This window comes from Falco cherrug, chromosome 11, assembly GCF_023634085.1.
Source record: "Falco cherrug isolate bFalChe1 chromosome 11, bFalChe1.pri, whole genome shotgun sequence".
Taxonomy (NCBI): domain Eukaryota; kingdom Metazoa; phylum Chordata; class Aves; order Falconiformes; family Falconidae; genus Falco; species Falco cherrug.
In genome coordinates, this window is record NC_073707.1 from 26,640,613 (window position 1) to 26,664,169 (window position 23,557).

The 23,557-nt window shown below is 37.4% G+C and overlaps 1 protein-coding gene across 6 annotated transcripts in view; it reads right to left on the reverse strand.

Moving 5' to 3' along the window:
- NAALADL2 (N-acetylated alpha-linked acidic dipeptidase like 2) overlaps window positions 1-23,557 on the reverse strand; it is a 504,203-nt gene that overhangs the window by 224,155 nt on the left and 256,491 nt on the right. For all 6 annotated transcript variants that reach the window (XM_055723677.1, XM_055723680.1, XM_055723679.1 and 3 more), the window contains one exon: window positions 18,486-18,756. In XM_055723677.1, the coding sequence (XP_055579652.1) occupies window positions 18,486-18,756 (271 nt within the window). The remainder of the gene's footprint in view (window positions 1-18,485; window positions 18,757-23,557) is intronic.

Genomic DNA, 23,557 nt, shown 5'->3' on the forward strand with positions numbered 1-23,557 from the left:
CTACAAAAGCACAGCTCATTTTTTAATTATGTGAGAACCAGAACTTGACTCCCTGCTGCCCCAAACACTTGCAAACCACGTTCTTTGCTCCAAATGTTAAAAGCAAGCCCCAATGCCAAAGCTATCAAATACATTCATACATTGAGAGTACATGTAAGAAGTCATTACATAATGAAAAAGTAGCTGGGTACAATATAACAAAGAGTTGCATGTGCTTTCATTACAGATCTTCCACATGAAGAATATGTAAAAACTCAATATATCTCTATTTTGCACTTGCCCAAAAATAAGTATGTCCTAAGCCTCTTGCTACTGTCCAAATTTAGGGGTACTTGCACACTTCTGTTTCACTGTAACTTCAAAATGGTTCTCCTTCTCATCACAAACATTTTACCTGTAATTTACCTTTGAGGGAATTGTGGGTAAAAATATTGCATGTGTCTGTCTACCAAAGCAAGCTATCAAATCTTGGTAGCATCACATATAGCCTAGCAGCTGGAGGTTTGCACAGGTAATCTCTGATGTAACTTCAGTTAAAATGACAAAAAAACCCCAGAATAATATCTTCTCTTGAATAAAAGTACAGACGGCTTGTCTTCTGCCAAATGAAGTCAATAATTCACTACAACAGTTGAGAACAAAGTCATAACATTTTGGCAGTGCAGTCCAGAAACTAATAAGTAAACATTAAATTATGAAAATATTTCTTAAAAATATTTCTACCCGTTCTTTTCTTCTACACTTGAATACTTGAGCAAAATTTTTAATTAAAAGAAAAATATTTTTCACTGCTTAATAACAACATCTCATCAAATACAGTACAGTAACACTAGCTCAGAGTAGTTTAGTTTTGGTTTTATTTAATAGACTGGGGCTTAACTAATTGGCTCCTTTACTTCTAGCATAAAATAAACTACTGAAAAAATACACCTTTAAAATAATGTTTAAGAATCCTATTGAATCCAAAGAGTGCTACCCTCTGAATTACCCACTGAGAAATTAACAGGCCATTAATGTTGCACAAAGTCCTATTTTAGTTATAACATTAATAACACCTCCAAAAATGAATAAAGATTAAATCTGCTATTCTTTCTTTTTTCTATTTTAGAAATACTTACAACATGACATAATCCTCATTTTATACATACCAGATTTTAAAAAGCAAAATACCTCACCCTTAACTACCCATATTTGATAAACTGCTTTCCTTTGATAGGATAATTATGTTCAAAAACAAAAGAGAACTCATCCTTTTATCAGGTGATGAAAAAGAGCACTTGTGTACTTGGTTTAGACATGCAAGGGTAAATCCTCTTACCCTAAACCTGGGAAACTGCTAAAGAATGAGTTGTTTTATCCATTTGAATGAGGTACTTACTCTTCAAATTGTTTCATGCTATGCCATTTGAAAGATATGACTATTTAGGAACAAATTGCAATGTGCAATATGGAGTTCAGTAGTATTCCCCCATGCATGAAATGAAGTAGGAGTAGGTAATAAAACAAGCATTTTTAGAAAAAGTAATTATTTAATGTTAGCCTTATTATTAGTTTCTAAGTCCCAAGATGATGCTCAATGAGTTGTAAATGTACCATCTTAAAACCTATGATAAAATTCCCCCAAAACAGAAAAGACAAGCACTCTGAAAATGACACAATCAAAACAGTCAAGGATCTTTTCCCAATTTCTTCTACTTATTTCCAAAATGCAAGAGAATAAAACAACATACTTCATCCAGTCACAAATGAAAAACGGTAAGGCAGGTCTTGGAAAGGGAAAGTATGAATAACTGTATGAAGCAGGTGGCAGCTGGGGTCTTGAAGTTGTTGGATACTATTTTAAAACTTTGCTTTCTTTGAAAAGGCTGAGGTGATTTAAAAAGAAAAGTTAAATAGGTCAAACATAATAATGGAAATATGTTTGTCATATCACATCATTATTATTCAGTCTCCTTGAATGAGGAAAGGAATTTAATAACAGCATTATATATCTGCATCCAATACACTGGTTAAGAGGCTGATTGTGGCCAATTTGCCTGGGGCATACAGGACAAGACAAACACTATGGGAAAAACCCACAGAAAAAAAACCACAAAACAAATTCCAAGCTAGTACACCCAGGAAAGGATGTTTCCCACAGCCACCAAAGTGCAGATGGAGTCAGTGCAGATAAAAATGTAGCTCTTAAATGCATCTGCTCTAGCTATCAAGGCTGGGAATCCCAGGGCAGAAGAGCACCACACCTGAGCAAACAGTTTTACTATTATTTTTTAAGAGAACACATTAAAGATCAGCACTGAGTAACCTCAAATCATATCTGAACGGTGTAAACTTATGCAGAAAACAAAACCAAGGTAGCATATAGAATGGCTGTGGTGAAAAATCTCCTCTTCATGTTACCTGTTGCCATTGCCATAGTTCAGTAACCTCCAATTATGAATAAAACCTATCAAATGCTATCTGTGAACTCATATTAATTAACAGCTTCTACTCAAGACTATTTGGGAGGTCAGGACCGTAGTAGCTGCAGCTATGGAAGCGACTGATTTCAGTAGCACAGTCAAGCTCATATCCCTGCCAGTTCTGACCTACCCACCAAAAGAGTGTCAGAAATGGATGACCTAAAGAAAACTCAAGTATTGAGGAAAACTAAATATTAAACACTATGCACACAATATATTTAGGTTTACTTATTCCTCAGAATTAAGACAATTTCTCCAAAAAGCACGTATGTAATACTAGAAGTATCAGCTCCTCAGTTCTGTGACTGCTCAGGCTTACCACATCCCTTCTTTCATTCAAGTCAATGCCCTTTATTTGCCCTTCAACATCCAGCTACTATTTTCAGGTTGTTCACAAAAGAAAGGTAACAGAAACATCCAATGCATGATCAATCACAAGCAAATAACCTTCAACTAGTCATCCTGCCCGAAGTAAAAACTCCAAAATATATTTGCAAATTGTATCTGAGAAGACGGCAGTCTGCAATCAGGACATGAGGCTAACTTTAATTAAACACTTCACTATAATTTATTTGCACAGCTCTAAAACTGAGGCTGAAGGCAGCATTCAGCAGAGCATAAAAGTAAACTCAAGCTGGTTGTAGATCAAAGCTGGACATCAACAAATGCAAAGAAAGCTGCAAACATAAAACCAGGTCTTCTCTAAACTTAGAGAAATGGAAGAAAGAAAAGGGAAGATAACGGAGCTGTGCCCAAGTATGCCAAATCATTTGTTGGTGTAAAGCATGCTCTGCTTTCTGACAGGAGCTGCTGCTCCTATTACAGCCCAAAGCACCCCTTCGATAATCAGGGAGCCACAGCTGTTTCCCTGTGATTGCTACCACCCAGCCTCCTTCACTGTCCTATTGAGCATGCACACCAGAGACAAAATAAACCATAACCACCTTTCCACCTTTCACATACTGTTTTTCCACAAAAAACACTAATATTCAAAGATATCTTTCAAACTTTGTCCTTTACTTGGTTCTAGCTAAAAAGAGGGACAGAGAGAGACCCTCTGTGTTTGCAGGGTTTGTGGCATGCAGCTAATGACTATCGGATGTCTCTAGTTAACTAAGTGCTGATGGTTAAACGAAGAAAGTAACGTGCCCAACTGTTGATTTCTTTTACAATGCTGGCACTCGGTGTGAGTAGGGTTTGTCACTGTTCCTTCATGCGTAGGACTCACTGAAGTCAAGTGCAAGTGCAGCAAGTTTTATTTTCTGTTTTATGTTGTTAGCCTTAGCATTATCAAAAGGGAAAAAGATCTGAGGAAGCATGACCAAGGGTGTAATTCAACATTTGATAAAATAAAGACAAGTCCAACACAAGCTAGAAAAAAAAATCAGGAAATAATCTGAGGCAGATGACAGATTCTTACGAGGAGAGCCCTTGGGTGGGGTGGGGGTTCATATGAAAGAGTAGTTTCTCATAGAGCTGCCTTTGCTATAAAACAAAAAAAAACTTTCTTTAGAACTCAGTTTTTATGCAAACACCACACTCCAGTGTTTACATTAATTTCAAAATAACACTGTCTTTGAAATCCCCTGGTGAGCTTTCCACTCTCTATTTACTTTATAAAAAAACGGGTATCACTTCACAATCCAAGCATGTTGCCTTTGGTAGCAAATGTTACTTACAGTGTTTTGTATGTCCTACGATACTTACCATTCCCAAACTATCTTAGAAATCTTGTAGATAAATTTGGGGTAATTACAAAGAAATGTCTCTGTGATATCCTGCAAATGAGTAAACTGTATATTTGAAAGTAAATCCTCCTACATTCTTGGCCAAATTTGGACACAGCTTACCCAGGCTCTATTTCTAGTAGCACAGGACTCCCTATCCTTGACCTTCTTGTCTTACTAGAAAACTGGAACGAGAGAAATAATTGTATGCCTTGCAAAATAATAACCAAACTTAGTTCTGGGCAACTGTGTGAGGCAAGTCAAAAAGAGCTGATTTCTGCAGATTGAATCTGAATACACTGCCTGATCCAAAAAAAGCAAATCATTACATATCTGGATTAGCTGAAGCTGATTTTGCTCTGTTACAATACCAAGAGATGCACCTGACCAGCAGCACCTGGGCAGATTTAAATCACAGAACTTCAATACTGCTCCACATAGCAAGATGCGCGTGTGTCTGTGTGTCATTATATAACTAGCGGGTTTTACCTATAAACACTTCTCTTCGGATTCATGACATTTTGTCTTTGTGGTTGTCAGCACCTTACTGTATAGAACTTTTCTTTCTTTGCTTCAATATTCATGCTCATACAATAGGATTCCAGAGTAATTCAACATGACTCATAGTGTCAGTTAACAGTCAAAAAAGATTCTCAGTACCTAGTTTTTATTACATAAAATTGCACACTGCATCACAATGGCAGCTAAAACTGTACTTTGTACCAAAACATGAGGAAAAAAAGATATGCTTTAACCTGAGTTTAACTGAGCTCGGCCTTGCAGAGCGAATTCAGCCACAGGCACGTTGTACACGCTTGCTCTGCCGCCTCGCCCCATCTGCCCAGCTAACGCAGCTCCCTTCCAGGCAAGGATCTACTGAAGCTTCTCCTATAGGATGCTTTTGCTGTTCCAGTGCCATTTTTAAAAAGACACTGAGGCTTAACTTGTTTGCTTGCTTGCTTTTTACAGCTTATATCATGTTTTTTCACCTACCAACTCCCAGCGAGACTGAATTAAGATTGAAGCCTTTTTATAGCCTACAGAAGAGAACCTCTTCTGTGTTTTATGGTTACAGAGCCCCAGCCAAATCTGAGCTGACATAATTCCATTCCCTGTTGGTACTGCTCATCCTGTAGACTCCTCCTGTCAATTCATTAATATTTCCCTCCCACCCTCTGTCCCAAATCACATTCTTAAGAGTCTCCCCTTAGCAAAAGGCAAAACTAATACTTGGATATTAATCTTTTAACTCATGTTATCCAGCAAGGTATCCAAACAACAAATCTTTCCCTCCCCCCCATCTTTCCTAATTAGATTTCAATGAAGATCTAGTTTTTCAAGTATTCTAAAATAAAACATTACTATTTTCAGTCATATAGGTATTTTATTACTATTTTTTAAAATCTCTAAGAACATTGCTTTGGTTATAAAACATCGAAGGATACAATACCATTTGATGCTTAAAACTTATCAAAAATTTAATTAAGTCAAACTTTCATTAAGCAATGCTGATCATTCGTCAACTGACTTGTGACAACTATGTAAGTGTTTAATATTATTTATATACCCCTCTTTATAAGACTTAACTGCAAAGATACTTAGTAGCACTAGTCCCTAAAGCATAAACCACATTGATCATAGTTTCCTAAGAAGAAACAGTAATCTGTATTTGCCAGCCTACTTGGTTTAGCTTATTCAGGGGGAATTATTCATGCAAATATAAATTTACAAATTACATAGACTAAAGATAAACTAAACACAACAGAATTGTTCAGCTGTGATGTGACATCTTAAAAAATAAATCATAAGATACATATGTACAGAGTTAATCATAATGGTGTGATTTCAACCCAGCTTTAAAATTTGCAATGAAATAGCTCTAATGCAGAATTTCCCGTTATGTCAGAACTCAAAAGATTCCCAGGGCCGGACTGCAGTGAGGCACAGGTTTTATTGGCTACTCTCAAACACAAATGATGAAAGCAAAACATCCAGAGGCTGCAGACCGTCCTCTTTCAATGACCTTTTTATCATAGACCAAACAAAAACCTGGCATTCACTCCTATAGCAGCTAAAATCATTAAATCTTTAGAGAAGATGCTTGCACCTTACAGAAGGCACCTAGGAGTGCTTTATATACAAATCAGCTCTGCAGGCAGCAGCAGAAACTGCCAGCTAGGCAGCTACTGTGGGGAAGGATTCATCTCAACGGGGCAGGAGAGGTTACTGAATGGCACTGGGCACATCCCCTCCGCCTGTCCGTCAGCTCTATGTGAAAAACAGAGAAAGATGAGTTTGCACCTACACAACCAGAGAAGGAAATAATCTCCTGCCTGCAACAACAGGTCATAAGAACAATGTCCTGGGAATGCAAACACTGTCTATCAAAGACTGTGCGTCAAATGCAGCAAACTGTTACATGGAAGTGCTTTTGAATCTAAATAATATTTAAGTATTTCATGTTCTGACTATAATACATTTGATTCTCTAATTTCCTAGAGAGCAGTGTTTCAACATTGTTTAATTGTGTCATGTTTAGAGTTAGTCTGGCTATGTCAAAACAAAAATATCTAGAAAACAGCCTTAAAATTTTCAGGTTTCCAATTTTTGCCCTGATTCCAAACACATTTTGAAACCGCACCATTTTCACAGGATCAGAAGCCTGTTTCCCAACCAAATTTCATACTAGATCATGCACAGCATACTGAAATACACAGGCTAGCTGTATCTCTATGGACAATTGCCATCCAAACACACAAAACATATGTTGCTGTTACTGCAAGTATATCGATATGTGAAGATAAAATAGATATCTACCTCAAAGATGCAGATAATCACACATATGTACAAGAGGAGGTCATTCACTGCATCAAGAGATCACTTGAACTTTCAGAAATGTATTGAAAACTCTGTTTTCCAGAGTATAATAAATGCTGTTTCATAGAGTACTTATAGCCCTTGCTTGGCCAAACATCACATACTTGACCATAATCATAGAGATGCCCAACCACGTAGTGCTGTAAACGCAAATCTAAGCGTTAAAGCAGCGTTTTATAAAACCTGCAGCACCAAACATGCAGTTGTGAAAAGGAAAATGACACCTTTCCTGTATCATATGAATTTTGCTGTTTTGTGTCATTACACCGAGGTATAGGTCTCTAAATTACATCTGTAGAAAAAGGACTGTGGAAAAAATATGTTCTAAAACTAGAAATACATTCAGATGTCAGAAAAGAACTCCGATGAAAACAAAGAATATACTTGAGCAATAACAAATTCAGGTGGCCCAAATGACTGACCAAGACAAATATAAAGATGGTTGTATGTGAAAACAGCACAGCTTTATGTGATTAAACAAGTATATATTTCCATTTTTTGATCACCTAACATTTTGGAAAGTAGACTTATCTTACAAGAGACATGTAGTGTGTGATTCAGGTATCACACTTAATAAAGTCATACCAGGAAGAAAACCAAGTTCTTGGTTGTTTCAGGCTTTTTTTTTTTTTTTTTTTTTTTTTAATGCACTCGCTATTTTGGAATTGTCATTTGGTCATTAAATGTGATACTGTATTTTGCATTGCTTAGCCATCTAAAGGTTTTTATATGGCAGCACCATTTATCTTTTATTTCAGAAATCGCTAACCATTCTTAAATTGTTTTATTTTAATTAATAACAGCAAGACTTAAACAGGAGCTCTGGATAGGTCCCTGTCCACTATCCTTGCTATAGCACTATCCCAAGTCTTTACAAAGGTTAGAGTGAAGGTTTTCTTGAATTGTGCCATATTTCACACAGACATTTTGATCATTCGACTCTGCTAAGTGTTGGCAGAAACACCACGAAAAACTTGTGAACTTGGTTCCTGTGCTCTCAGCAGGGATGGAAAATCCTGGAGAAAAAGAGGAAATCCCATGCGCAGGACAAAACTGCTTCTTTTTAGGAAAGGGTGGAGTAAACCATTCACCTTGTACAGTGGTTTCCCAATAAACTGCATCTCAAAAGAAAAGCTGGAAAACTGTTGAGATTATCTAAAACATATGGGAAGGTCTGAAGAGATTCTGGAATATGGAGAACTTGATGGGAGGAAGGAATAGTCTGACGCGACGTCACGTAACTGATTTCACTGGTTAACACAAAATCTTTGCCATCGCTAGAGCCTGTCCAGAGCTCTGGGGCTGGATCTGAACAGAGCTTACTTCACCTTCCACACAGCCTGGAATCCATGTCAGCCCCTTTTACAGCAGTAGCAAAGTGCTCACTATTATTGTAGCAATAGTACTTCATGGTACAGCTTTCAATAAAAGAAGTTAGAGACATGCCTCCAGAATTATTAGTTACTACAGAAATCTGTAATCTATTCTTCCTCTTCATCTGTTAGCGATCCCTTCTGCCCGGGATGTTGAACAATCAAAAAACGAAACTAGAAACAGGGAGCTCAGTATGCACTCCCATAAATTCCGATTCAAGCACAAATCTCCCTAACGGTCCCTCTTCCCCCATTAGGTGGACCCTTTCCCAATTTTAGAAAACACAAGAGACTAAATTCGACAGGTGAGACAATGGAAGCACAACAGTCATCACTTAAAATAGTCTCTAGTTGTATCATCTACTGAAGAGGTTCCCTCTGTATTTTTCTTCATTTGCCTTTACATTTTTGGTAAACATTTTACAAAGACTATGCATTCTGATAAAACTATCTTCACTTTCTGTGGAGAAAACTGAAAAATTATGAAAAATCATTCAAGCAGAGCAACTCCACAGACATTAAGACAACAGCAATAAGATCATCAGGGAAAGAGCTGAACTGCAAAGAATCAGTCTTTTCCATCAGACCCCGAGCCTAACACTGTCCATATTGATACAACTTCTCATTCTAGATTTTTAGTTTGTCATTATGTGATTGTAGTATTTTTTTTTTTAATAGCCTTAAGAGGTAAGAGTTTTGTAGGTAGAAGGACAACATGGACAAAGACATGAGAAAATGTTTTGGAATAAAAATGTTGGTTAGATGAATGATGCAGTAATTCTTTTGCCAGTAACGTAATTTCTAGCTTTTCATGTCATTTCATCCTTTAAAATATCCCCCCGAATAAAGATCGTGCCTGGCAAGCATTGACCTGCAGTAGGAGGAACATCTCTCCTGATGACAACGCAGCAGCAGGAGCTTTCTTGCATACTTAAGCAGCTTTGCTCTCTACTAGCTGAAGCCATTGCCAGACCTCTTCTATCCTTATTCACCTCTGTCTGCCCCTCGAAGACATCAGTGTGAAGCAGTGAATTTTACCGGAGACAAGACTAACTCTGTATGGTAACATAATTCAGTGGAAGGAAGATAAATTCCTTGAAGCATCTTCTTTCTCACACACACCTACTCTTGGGCCAGTCACAAGATGGTGATTGATTAGTCACCTTCTCTTTGAACTGCAGAGCACAGGAACATAAGAAATAATTATGAGAACAGAACTGATATATCTTACAATTAATTCACATTAAGGTTCTTTTAATGAATGACACACAGTAACTAATATTCATTACATGAGGTGTTAGATGTGAAATTTGTTTGTATGTAATGGAAGACACAGCATATCAGACAGAAAAAAACTAAGAATACCTAATTCTAAATAAAAAGGAAAGACCAATGTATTTTCAGTAATGTTTAGTTGCCACAGATTTTTTTATTACTGTTAAGTGAATATGTCTCTCCTGGGATTGCAGCTGGTGGGCACAGTCAGAAGTGCTGTATTTCCAACCAGTTTAGAAGTGAAATTCTAAACAAAAGCTTTTTCTCAGGACATTTTAGTCTGGCCAGTGAACAGGCCCTAGCATTTTGACAGTTCACATACACACCCAATGCAGTTCTGCCAGCTGCACCTGGATACCAAACTTAGACTTGCCTAAGGTTAGTAACTGGGTCTTTTTTATTTTTTATTTTTCATTATTATTATTTTTTACTTTTTTAAGAAATCAGTTTTCATATATTTTTTCAACCAGCTGTATCACAGCTGCACATTTTTTTTTTCATCCTGCTCTGAAAGGTTTCAAAAGACATTTGCTTCAAAGGGTTTTCTCTGGGAGAAGTCATCTTCACTTTTTTGGTCTTTCTTACTATTAACGCCCTGTGACCAGGTTTATAGCATTCCTCAAAGCAGCCTCTAGAGAGGTACATCCTTCGCTCTTTTATACAAAACTTCTTCAACAATGAAATACAAGCTGCTAATGTCTGTCCTTGCCAAATTATTTATATATTGCCAGCTTTTTATCCCCAACTAGTTGAGATTACATTCAAAACATGTCACTTAAGCTTTTTTTTTTTAAAGTAAGAACTTATTTCCACTCTTTCTAGCAATCATTTCAGAAGATTATATTTGGACTTCATATCACCACATCCTAACATAGAGATAGGAAATCTTCAGACTCGTTTTGGACTCTGAATGATACTTTCGTTTAAAGATATTGAAAAGATTTTCATAATGAGAAAGAAAAAAAAATGTCCCATAGCAAAAAAAATCAATAAGCTGATATTATTACATTAGAAGAAATACATTTTTAAGATTTTGACAAAATGTTGTCCAGTAGTGACTGTAAAATTTATACTGGTAGGCAGAGATAAACCACATTGCTAAGGCTTCAAGCTGGTAAGATTTACCACACTGCATCGAAGATTTAAATAGTCGCTTTCAATTCTTTTTAGCTGCCAGCTTTAATTCACAAGAGACAACACCATTATTTAGACTTTTTCTCTATTTTCAGAAAACAATAATCAAGTGCAGTATGTCAGAGAAAGTGATCTGGTCTTTTTAAAAAAGCTTGGTTTATTACAGTGTTTCTAACCCATATTCTTATGGATGACTGATGCTTGTGACTGCCAGGGTCAGAATTTTAGGACAAGGTTTCTAGGTACAGGATGTATAAGCGGGGTGAAATGAAATATTCCTTTGACTACAGATGCTTTTGTATAGCTAATATTCCTTAAAAGGTGTTAGGACTTTCCTCTCTGCCTCAAAAATAATAATTTAAAAAAACCCCACAACCGACTCACAACCCTCCCCCCCAAAAAATAAATGAATTCATCAATACTGTATTTTACAGTCACTCCTATCACAAAGCTGAGTAGCATTTTGAACCAGTGATTATTATTTATGCATGAAACTACATAAAAAAACCCACCACCAACAATGAGGTTATGTAAGTAGATTTAGAGACAAGGATTTAGTATTATATAAACACAAAAACGTTTTGTTATTGTTCTCATTATATCAGTTATAGTTGTTTCTTATGTTGTTCTTATCACCCAAGCAATATTTTAAAAGCTGATAATACTAGCTTTCTCTGGTTTTTCTCTGTTCAAGAAAATGTATCGTTTTGGTTTGAGTGTAAGCAAAATCCTTTTAAGGCAGTTTTAAAACTTCAAAATTATGGAGAAATTTAAAAGAAAAAGATCCCTAATACCCAAACCAAACATTTCACTGCAGCGGCTGCTTTTTACTTGGAATTTCTCATCCGAGGAGGATACTGCCTTTGCAAAATTAAAAAGAAAGAACACAGGTATGCTGTTAGCAGGTTCATATTTACTAAAAAGTAAAAGAAATGACAGGGAGTCAAGAAGATAGCACTACCTAAGCAAAGCATGCCTTGTGGTTTGGCAGAAAGACTTCCACTTCACTTGGAGCTCCTTCGTACTCAGCTTTACAACAAACATCATTAACAAAAAGTGGGCATGAATGACGACTGGCAGGGTAGTTATCAACCCAGGTATCTAATAAACTGCACAGGTGACTGCAACTTACTGGGTCTAAATTATATACAATAAAATAATTAAAAAGAAAAATATTTCTGAGGTCCATGGATCTGCAGAAATTACTTCCACTTGTATTCTCTCACAGTGACTACTAACAGAAAAAATTCAACTCTGGTAAAAAATGATGTAATTCCCATTGACTTCAATAGGAAACTGACTTGCACTAAAAACTGAATAAAGCGCCAAATCCATTTCCCAAGTCCTCAGTGTTTTCACCCTTTAGTTTTTATCATGCAACTGGAATACAGATAGTGTTTATGGTTCAGCATCGCTCCCCCTCCAATATTGTACAGATGCCTTACTGAAAAATGCCTTTGGCTGATCATGTGTAATGGCATGGAAGCGCTCAGTGACCTGTTATAGCTGTAGATATTGGGATGCCTCACCTTTTGCTTTTTTTCATGTAAAAGAAACCACACCCTCATTCATTATTCGTGACATTATTACTAAAATGTCACTACTAATATTTCATTAGTAAAACATTAGTACAGTATTGATTCACAACTACAGAACAGCAGAAGGTTTTGCAGCAATAGGCATTTGCATCTTTGAAACTCTGCCCTTCAATGTTAGAAACATCTTGCAGCAGTATTAACTGGGCTTTCGTGCATGATGAACTACTGTTATTTTTAGGGAACTGTACAACTTTATTTATTAATGCTTATGTGATATATGCCAGAAAACTGACAGGATGTTCTGCAGGACAACTCTTCAATGATCTTTTTTTTCAGTCCTTGACTGCAATTTTAAATTATATAACCTTCACATTGTGTTTCACAGCTTTCTATATGTAATTATAATGGAGTGGCACTATGCTGTAGTTAATGTTGAATGTTGTTTTCTGTTTAAAGGTCAAGTCTATTCTAAAATCCATAGTCAGTGAGATTGTCTTGAAAATTTGCTGTGCCTACTTGGTATGCAGAACAGTGGTCCAAATTATGATTATTTGTGGAAAAGGTTTCTGAGAAATTCTTCTATAAATAAAAGATAAATAAAGCTCTTCTAAAACATCTAAATGTAACAAAAATTGCATGATTCTTCTCATTTGTGTGTATGTGTTATTCAACCTATAGCCCTAACCATCTGCAAACTGATTTCAGTTGCTAGGGATTCATTTTAGCTAGTAGATGTCTCTTCAGAGAAGAAATTTTCGAAAATGTTAATAAAGATAATAATGAACTAAATTGGTGTGCCTAAAAATTAAATGTATGCATGTATGGAGATCCCCTCTAGCTTGATATTTTGCACCAATGTGCCATCAAAAATGACTAAAAGACTTAGGGCGAGATGCTGTGACTATTTAATCTAAATTATAAGCACTATCTGCATTTGGAATTCAAGATGTGCAAGTGAACATGCTGCAGAAGGCTCATTTGGAAATTTTGCCTGGGGATAAAAATAACCTGGGAAGATTTTAAAATTTTCTAAAACCAACCCTCTGACACCAATCTTAATTCAGAAATATTGCTGAGGAAATTACCAATGATTAGCTAGAGGGAAGATAAAAGATACTAAGGGTGCACTAATCACATTTCCACCACAAGGAAACCAAACCAAATGAAAGCAAGCTGTTGGGTCAAGGACTTCCTGAAGTATTGTCCCTCCAGAGGAACTTGTAACCTTTTGGTGCAGAGGCAGAAATACAGGGAGCTGCAAGTACTGCAAGGGAACAGTGCTGCAGGACCGCAAAGACCTAGCAGAAAGGGGAGGGGACCGCAGGGTACACAGGAGGAGCCTGCAATCAGTGGGAAAGATGAGAGGAACAGGCAGTAGAAGAAAGGAAGGCTCCCATCTTCCTGCAGAGACAAGGGCCTGGGAAAGGACAGGATGGATTGGGAGAGGTGACATCTCAGCATAGCCATAGGAAAATGGGGTATTTGATAGGAAATACGCAAGCTCTGCTCCTTGTGAAAGAGGCTCTGACAGCAATCCCAGTCCTGCTCCCTTATTCTCATCTTGCCAAGATTGAAGAATGGTGGGAAGATCACTGAGTGAGCTTAACAGATGGGTTTGCACTTCTCATATTGCTTCAGGTTGCATTAATCTCTGCAGTGGGCTCTCATTTAGCTGTGAAAATGTCACCAAAACAAATGAACCAGAGCAGGCTGATATGCTATCAACAGATGCAGAGAATCTCTTCTGCATATTGTCATAGAGGCAAACAGTCAGTCTTCTCGCTTGTCTGCTCCCTGCAGCCCCTCCAAAACTAATCAAAGGTATCACTGGCTGAGTTGGGAGTGTAAATGCCTAAAATCAGCAGACACTTCAAACAGAAAAATGGGTAGAATCAGTCAGGGAACGCAGACAATGGCAGGGAAGGGAGGTGACGTCACAGAGGAGCCCAAGCACTCCGGAAACAAGGACGGAGGAGGGGTCAAAGTACAAAGGAGACATAGTTGGGCATTGGGAGAAGTGCCTTGGAGATGGGCACAATTAATTTCTGCCCATGATAACATTAAACTCCTGCCCGTACATACATTCCCATTTCAAGAACATTATTACTTTTACCTTTCTTGCTTCCTCTCCTGGTTTCTGAACAAACACAGTCTTGTTAGTGTATGAGGTCCAGGAAAGAAAAAAAGATGTTTTGCTGGGATCGCTGAGAGCATCCAGGAGAAAACAAAAAAAGAAAAGAGGAGGAGGGAAAAAAAAAAAAAAAAAAGGATGGAGGACCAGCAAAAGAACCAACAGGGATTTGGTGCATTCAGCTGCCGGTTAATCCTAAAGAGGCAGAGGAGTGTAGTGGAGCATGAGACAATACTGTGTAACAGAGGACATGAAGTATCCCTGTTCAAAGTATTAAAGCAGAGGTAGGATTGTCAAAAGTTCCTTAACATTTCCATAAAGGAAAGTGTGAATAAATTAAAGTGAAAGATGAGGAAAACGTCAAGTCACACAAACACAGTTTCAGAAAATCAGGGAATACAAAGCAATCTTAATTTTGCTTTATTTAGTCTGTCCTTGAACATTCTCCCAACACACCAACCATTAAACCTGCTATGGTTTTCTCTTTACAGTTCCTGAAGAACCAGGGAACAGAGCAGATGAACACTGCAACACCAAAACTGAACACTTGCTTCCCGCAGTTCGCTGTACCCAGTGGCCCTGGGTACCACCCAGCCTTCTGCTGCGCCACCAGCCTGCACCCAGCCGTGCTTTAGGGGGGTCACAGCACTCGGGGACCACCGCCGTGAGTGCTAACAGACGGGCAGCAACATGCACCTACGCTGACACTACTGACCAAGGTGGTACTGAGAGGAAGACACTGGATGTCTGGGGGTTCACACACAGCTCTCCTCTGCTCTCACCAACAGCTCCCCAGCTCATCCCTCCAGCACTGCCAGTGAGAGCACATGCGGCCACAGCTCTCAGATCACCGCCTACCCGTAAAGGCAGGCAGCAGCACATTCAAATTAACCACACAACTGTCTGACAATGCATTTTGCTTTAATGCATAACTTTCATGCAATGTAATTTCCCTTATGATACATTCTCTGTTGGCCAGAGTGGCTTTCCCGTTTTCCTCAAGCACACTAAAGGTTTAAACTCTCTAAAAGGTGGTTCATATTTGAGTTCTAATAAAAGTATTTTTCCTGTATGTCATTCCTTCCTTAGACTGACCTAGTCTATGATGTATTATTTACATAACTGCTGCAATATCTATTTCAAAACCAAGTAGACAGCCCTCTCCAGAACTGTAGGCTACCCTGCCTGTCACAGTGATGGGTAAACACTGTCACCTTTTCAGGGCCCAATGAAATACAGAGTAGTAGTAAAGTGCACCATCCATCACAATGGCACTAAGTAGGTTTTTGAAGTAGATTTCAGATCACAAATACTCACATTTTTACTCACAAATGCTGTTTAGACTGTTACCAGAAAGCACAAATTGGATGGCTCATATACAATGGCTATATGATGAATGGACATGACAGGTGGTCAAACAAAATGAGTCTTGCTATTCTACAAATAACCTTGTCAACATGAAAGTAGAGTTGTTGCTCTGCTAGTAGCCGGGCTGCAATAACTTAATGGTTTTATTTGCTTGAACTTTATTCAAAACAAATATACAAATGAGATACAATGAAGCAGCAGCATAGAAGCAATATTAGCAATCCAACCTGAATACGTGACACACAATACAAATTTTCTACTAAAGCATGCATCACAATTGAAAGCAAATTATTTAGGTTATGAGTAGCTGTTACAAGAATACCTTCTCACAGGAAAACCATTCATGATTTTGTAATCACAGCCCACTGCAAGATATTAAAAACATGTGACTTGTTCCACTACAAGCAATCAAGTCATGCTCTGATGGCTGACCCCAGCTACAGGCACCACCTGCTACTTCTCATTTAAAGCTTTTCTTCTTCCTTTAGTTTAAATAGTAGATAGTACTGTGTAGGAACAAAAGTCGGAAAGATTAGATCACTACCAACTTATCTGTTGCCCAAATAAATAGAGAAATTTCCCTTTTAAGCAAAACTCCAGGGCTAAGGACGCTCCGGGTAAACCTTTTGAAGAATAAAATAAGTAACTGAGGTTTTGTGAGGGTGCTAGGTATCTCAAAGAACTGATTGTCCACAGAGAGTCATTCTTTGGCTTAAGTACAAGCTTCATGTTTTGCCAAAGCCAAGGTCCAACCCTAGTGATGAGTACAATGTCATGTGGGTGGTCCTTATTTCTGCAGAACTCAGAGAAAACTGCCCAAAACAAAACTGAAGGTGGTACATGTGCTGCTGGTAATAACATCAATGATTTTTCCCGGAACATTGGATTTCCTTTAATCTGATGAATTTGATAGCAACACATTGATTTTCATGAAAGAAAATCTCAAAGGTCACAACTCTACTTTTATCTCATTACAGTTACTCTTATTAAGTTACAATGAGAAAATAATATCACATATTGAGTTTCTAAGTGATAAATGTGCGAAGCCAAACCCATTCATTAGTACTTTTTGCTTGCCCATGGAAAAGTTAAAAGCATACATCATGCATGTTAGGACCTATCACTTGTCTACTTCATTTCACTACTTAACAACAAATTTTAACTTGAAGTTGTTGGGTTGACAGAGCCCCATAACAGAAGCTGCATGGAGATAACAAACATGAGACTCAATATGGAAAGCAGGCAGGTAAGGTACACAAAAACAGAAGATGGAGAGATGTCTCTCTCCCAAAGGAGAACAAGAAATCGATTCTTCCCCTGGAATAAATCACTTGGACTAAAAAGTTTAAGAAAGAGAAACTGAAGCTTGTGAACTTCAGGATGAGAAACATATGGATCTGACTTTCTATCACCCCTCCTATTTCCTACAGTCCAAAATTCAAAATTATATTACTAGTGCATAAAATGATTTAGTTAGCATCATGCAACTTTCCCCATTTTGACTCATTACGAGATTTCCACAGTGCATTACATGTTATCAATAAACACTATGGGCATAAAGTGTCACAAACAAAAGGAAAATACACAATAGTTGCATTTTAACTGTTAGAAATTTAGTAACTAATATGCTATAATTATTAAGGTATTCACAATGTATAAAGGTATTTTGGAAGAGGTATCCTCCAAACCCAATGCCATTCCCAACCTGTTCCAATATGGTCTATTAGTGTTCTAAGTGATGAAAACAATCACCTTTTAAACAAGATGGAAAGTAACCAAGATGGGAAAAGCCCTGCATCATTGGAATAATATTAAATATTTTAAAAAGGAGAAAGACAACTGCAATGCAGTTAGCAGTGAAATTTCAATTTTTCTATTTCAGAAATATTTACTGAGATTTATGCTATCTCAGCTAGGAAAGTAAACAGAAATAATGACCCCTTTGTGCACCCCAAATATATTTGGAAAGCAAATACAGGAAGGCAGCCAGTGAAGACAGTAAAGAGGATAAAACAAGATAATCCAAGATCTTATTTCACTTGGCAAGTAACAAATCCCAACAGGCAGCATCTTTTTGCTGACAAAATTTCGTAACAAAAGCTACAGTAAGATAAAAGCACAAATCAGGATTTTCAAGAGGAAACAGAGCAGATGTGTCAGCTGAGTTGCCACAGAAGTAATTATGCAAGATCCTCAACCATAATTCAGGAGCTCCAGTTACTAGCCCAGCACTCCCACTGCTCTCACTATAGAAAACTTCATCTTACTCTTCCTAAGACATCACTCAAAACAGTAGCACTTATATATCAACAAGGATAACATGTAGCCCTAGACACAGCTTTTAGATGTTAACACCCAAGAAAAAGATGCCAATTCATAAACTCAAATACTTAAAAAAAACCCCAAAACATATATATCATACGAAGTGTTCAGGTCTAACTATTTTTTAAGTTTGAATTGAAATGGGCCACATCATATTTTACCTGTTTATTTCAAGGCTGTGCATTTCACTATGTATACTTTGCCAGCCAAGTTCAACAAAAACTGATGTTTTCCATCTCTATTTCAACACAAATGACAGAGACAAATGGTCATATTACCTCAAGAGTTCCTTTAGCAGAGTAAGCTGCATACGAGTACAGGAGGTCTTGGTTATGAAGCGTTTTGGTCTCTCTGTTGCACTGTTGTCCACTAGGATAAAAGCATTCACCGCTGTTTTTCAGAGTTACTGTGTTTGAAGAAGAGCCTGGTAGGTCAAGCAAAACAGAGTAATTTACCAGCCGGGCATCTTCAAGGCCTTGGGAACTCCACTGAACCAGAATTTTCATTGCAACGTCTACATCATCTTCTCCTGGGAACTGTAACAAATCTCTGGAAAAAACACACAAGTAAACACAGTTTTAATTTATTTCCCACTAGGAGATTTGTACCTTAGTATGCATCAGTCCATAACTGTATTCATAACGTATAATCAAACATTAAAAAAAATATTAAAAGTTCAGCTCTCATTTATTTTTTTTCCCCCACTTAACTTCTTAGAATTATGAGACAAAAGTAACCACTTTTTTGGAAATAAAAATTAGAAAAAATATTTATAGAAAACATATGCAATGGAAACAAGGAACCTTACAGAAATTATCACAGTAATGGTTTCAAATTTCATCTCTCTGATGCTGATCAAGTCTCTGATACAGCATCAATTTAAACAACCACTAAATATGAAGAACACAATGTGAAGTATAATTTCAGGGACTTCAGGGAGCACATGATGCTGAAAACCAGTTGTAATTACCTGTTTGGCTTAAATTCATCAAGTAAAGCAAATTTGCTAAAGAGAATGGAAGCACTCCCCCAAATATTATGCTCGCTGTCAAAAAGTTTTCCTCAGATTTCTTATCTGCACTGAAGGACTACCTGAGCCAACAGCTTGGCAAGCATACAACATGAGCCTGGAAATTATTTTGGCAGATTCTACCAAACGGGCCAACTGAGACTTCAGATGGGTTACTTGGGGCATGTACCACCAGGCTGTATCACTGCTCAACACCTGCTCCTGGATGGGCCATGGGATGAAAATGGTGACAGCACTGAAGGACCACCCTCCTCCCCAGCAAATGCCAAAAAATACAAGATGTATAGAGCATTTTAAATATAACTTTAGAGGACAGATGGTAAAGGGACAACTAAAGGCTTTCCCTGCTTATGTAGGCAGGCACTCATGTAAGCAAAGCAGTGCAGAAATAAAAAGCACTATGCAAATGTATTAGAAAAAAACGTTTGGAATATTTGCTGAATTTTGTGAGGATTTTTTGGTTCTGGGTTTTTTTGTGGGATTGTTTTTTGGGTTATTTTTGTGTGTGGGGGGGTTTTTGGTGTTTGGTTTTTGTTTTTTTTTTTCCCCTGGTTGTGAGCCTCTCAGGACTGAGAAACAGGCTAAGGATCACAGAGGTACTGATTTCCAGGCACAGAGAGAGGTACTGACACTGACTGAAAGTCTTGCTTACAACCTTTTCTTTGCAAAAAGGCCAACTATATTTAGACTCTTTAGGGTCTTTAACAGACCCTTAAAAAATACCCTGGCTGTCTTGCCCATATCAAAAGCAAAGCCTAATAATGCATAGTCTAAAAAGACTAAAAAAATGTATTAAAAAACAACATTATTGCAAGCAACAGGCATCCAAGGATCCCACCAAGTGCTTTACAGTCACCCTGGTGCTGTTCAGAACCCAGCTGCGATGCCGTAGGCAGGATGCTCCCAGCTGAAAGTACCGGCACTGCTTCCACTGGGATCTGGGATCACCCCAGGGAGAAGTGTACCAAGGAAAGTCTGTGACAGAAAGCAAACACCAAGACGCCCTTCTCCACCCCAACACAACCACCTTGTGGTTCAACGGACCTTTAAAAAAGATAACATCAACACTCTGAAAAGGCAGAAAGTGAAGTTATAACACCTGTTACAGCCTAAGAATAGCTCAAAAATGGTTATTGCATTCAAATGCCTAATGTGAGTCATCACATTATATGGGTGAAATAATTATTCCAATATTCAAAGGACTTAAAAAAAGACACAAAAATTCCCTGTTTAAAGAAACAGTGTTGTATCCCACGCCCCAGGGTAACCACAGGGTTATTAGTGTACAATATTCAAAAACTTTACAAGAACACTGGACTTATGTTGAAGAATTTAGAGATCCTGTCAGGAGGAATAACTGTCTTGGCAGATTTAATCTTTTTAAATTATCTAAAATAGATCTTTGAGTAGTCTACACAAAACAGAAGAGTTAATCCAATCTATAGTACATTACAAGTTTCCAGTTTCATCACCTGTGCCTGCTAATGTAATGACATAAAATTGGGCACTGCAGAAATACAGAAAGTTGTTTGATTAACACAATCGTTAACAGCATATCTGCATTTCCCTCAGGTGATAGAAACATTAATAGAATAAATAATTGAAGAAACTTATCCCAGGCCAATAAGGTTATGGCACACTGCAACAAGAAATACTAAGTTTCAGTAAAAGGAATAAAGCATTAAAAGAAGAAGATACACTAAGCAAATTGCTCCCTTAGTAACAAAAGTAACGTTCCACTTCCTAATTAAATATACATTCTTTGATTTTGTGACAACATATCTGATTAAGTTAAAGAAATGAACACACTCACTATTTACTCCATAATGACTTTATAGTATGTTAAAATCAAATTGTAAATTATGAGCACATCATATTATGATAAATTAGCACATATTACACTATTTCACAAAATCTTATGAACACTAACAGCAAGATTTATGTTTTTCAGATTTCTTAAAATCTTACAAGTGATTAGCACTTGTCTTGGATATACTTTTGCTGACTGCATAGACTTAAAGTCAGAGGTAATTTAACTCATTATTTTTATTACATACTAGTTGGATAACAACTACACCGTGTAAAAATAGTATTTCCTAAACCCAACCAATTTCAGAGAAATATAAAGTTTGGCAGTTCATCCTGGAAAAATCCCAATACTTCACACACACTTGGTAGTACTTCTCCACAAACTGTCAATTAAATTGCTTCCTAAAACTTCCAGGGCACTGAGAATCACAGTAGTAAGACTGAAACAGTGGAAAGAAACAGGCCCTCGGGATGCTTATGTTTCTGAGTTTTGCAAGCGGCTGCATACTTGGTAGGAATCAATAGCAATGAATTGCCAATTTCCATTTGCAATGCTGCCTTTAATATCGTCAGCCAAATTTTTGATTCCCTTACCAAAAAAAGATACTTCACTCAGCTACTTGTTGGGGTTCATTCAATGGGAGAACCCACTAAGTTAATGGGCACATCTCAGTTGCTGTAAATCTGCATAATGTATTGAAGTGGAGCCACCAAAGACTTAAGATTCCGTTCTAAGTTAGAATCAACATATTTATAAAGATAACAGTCTGAATAATACTGTGCCTTTATCAGATGCTCTCAACGAGATTTCCACAAGTTACTTGTCATTACATTCTAATACAGATCAGATAATGAACTAACGTACATCACAATATGACATAAACTTGTTATCAAGAGTATTCTGCTCCATCTCAAATATGCTCGGTTCGTGAACTGAAAAAAAACCACCAAAACCAGATAAAATTGCACTTGAAACTCAAAAAGCGCAACCTACATCGCTTGAATAAGGTAAAGTTTTCCCACTTTGGCATGATGAGTAGATCAAGAAAATGCTTATGATTACATGGTCTTGGATTTCCTTTGTATACAAGAACTGTAAGTCATGTTGTACTTACTGCCGCATCAGCTGAATGACCTGACCAGCGAAGAGCATCAGACCATGACTGTTGACAGTTCAAAGTCCTAAAGCTACAAAAATACTTTGAAATAAGAGAAAGATAGTTCTGTAATAAAGCCAGCTTTTCTGCACCTTCTGCAGCGTCAAAAGACCAGTCTTTTAACAGATGATTATGAAAGGTACATGAACACACACACACACAGAATCCCAACACGTCATTTTCAAATTAGTAACCGCAGGGCACATGGAGCTGCAGCAGCTTAAGGGAAAGTCATCTGCTAGAACAACACTTTTGACACAGCCTGCTAAAGAAGAGAGGAAGGTATTGCAAATAAGCCACATGCTCATTGCTGGTGATACACTGGGAAACTGCGAAACACCGCCCAAAGGAAATTGAAAAATTATAAAAGGTCACTCAAACAAGCAGGAGACTGAATAATGTAACTGTACGACACGATTCCTTATCAGACAATCCTATTAAACTGTTACCCCCACCCCACCACTCCAAAAAAAATCTAAAACTGCAGAAGGATTCTACAGCTATAATCTTAAAAATCTACAGGGACAGAATTTTCCCTCAAATATGAAGAGCTTCAGCTGTGGTTTGGGGTTTTTGTTTGTTTGTCTTCACTAAAGGTGCAATGTGTGTACTGCAGTGAGAACAGTGAGAACGGGGAATGGCCTATGCTTCATGGGCTGTTACCAAAGAGAATCTGAATTCCAGTTTTGCCAAGTTAGAAGTTTATCTACTTATTTCCAAATTTTAACTGTAAATTTTTACTCTTTATTTTTTTTCCAATTAACTGAAATTGCTGACAAAGCAATTGCTGGAATTTAGGTAAGAACTAAGAACAAATATAATTTTGGAATTTTTATGGGACAACTGAGTAGTTGTTTTCATATTTGGGGAACAACTGAGTAGTTTTTTTCATATTTGGGGAGTCAAAATGAATTCACCAGGCAACACTTTTTGTAAAGCTACATCAGATCAAAGTGTTATCTTACCTAATATGCTGTTTCCAACAGTAGCTGGTAGAAGATAATAATTAAAAAGCAAGCAGTGCATCATGTGTGGTTACTGTATTTATAGACTTGCATGCATATGTCTGTTTTCCCACTCGTAAACTTTGTCCAGGCTGAATTTTAAAGTGTTTACATATGTTCAGGATTTCAGAACTCGTTTCAGTCCATTAAAAGCAGAGATGTGGCAGTTTCAGCAGTGCTGGGCGAGTGCACAACACTTGCACCGACCAACTGCCTAGCATATGCACAGTATTTTTCGCGGCTGCAGATAGAGGATTTGTTTGTATCTATCACATATAGCGCATACATACAGCAAACTAAATGCATTCAAGAAATACCACCTGCCCAAGCCACATCTGCTTAAATTTTAA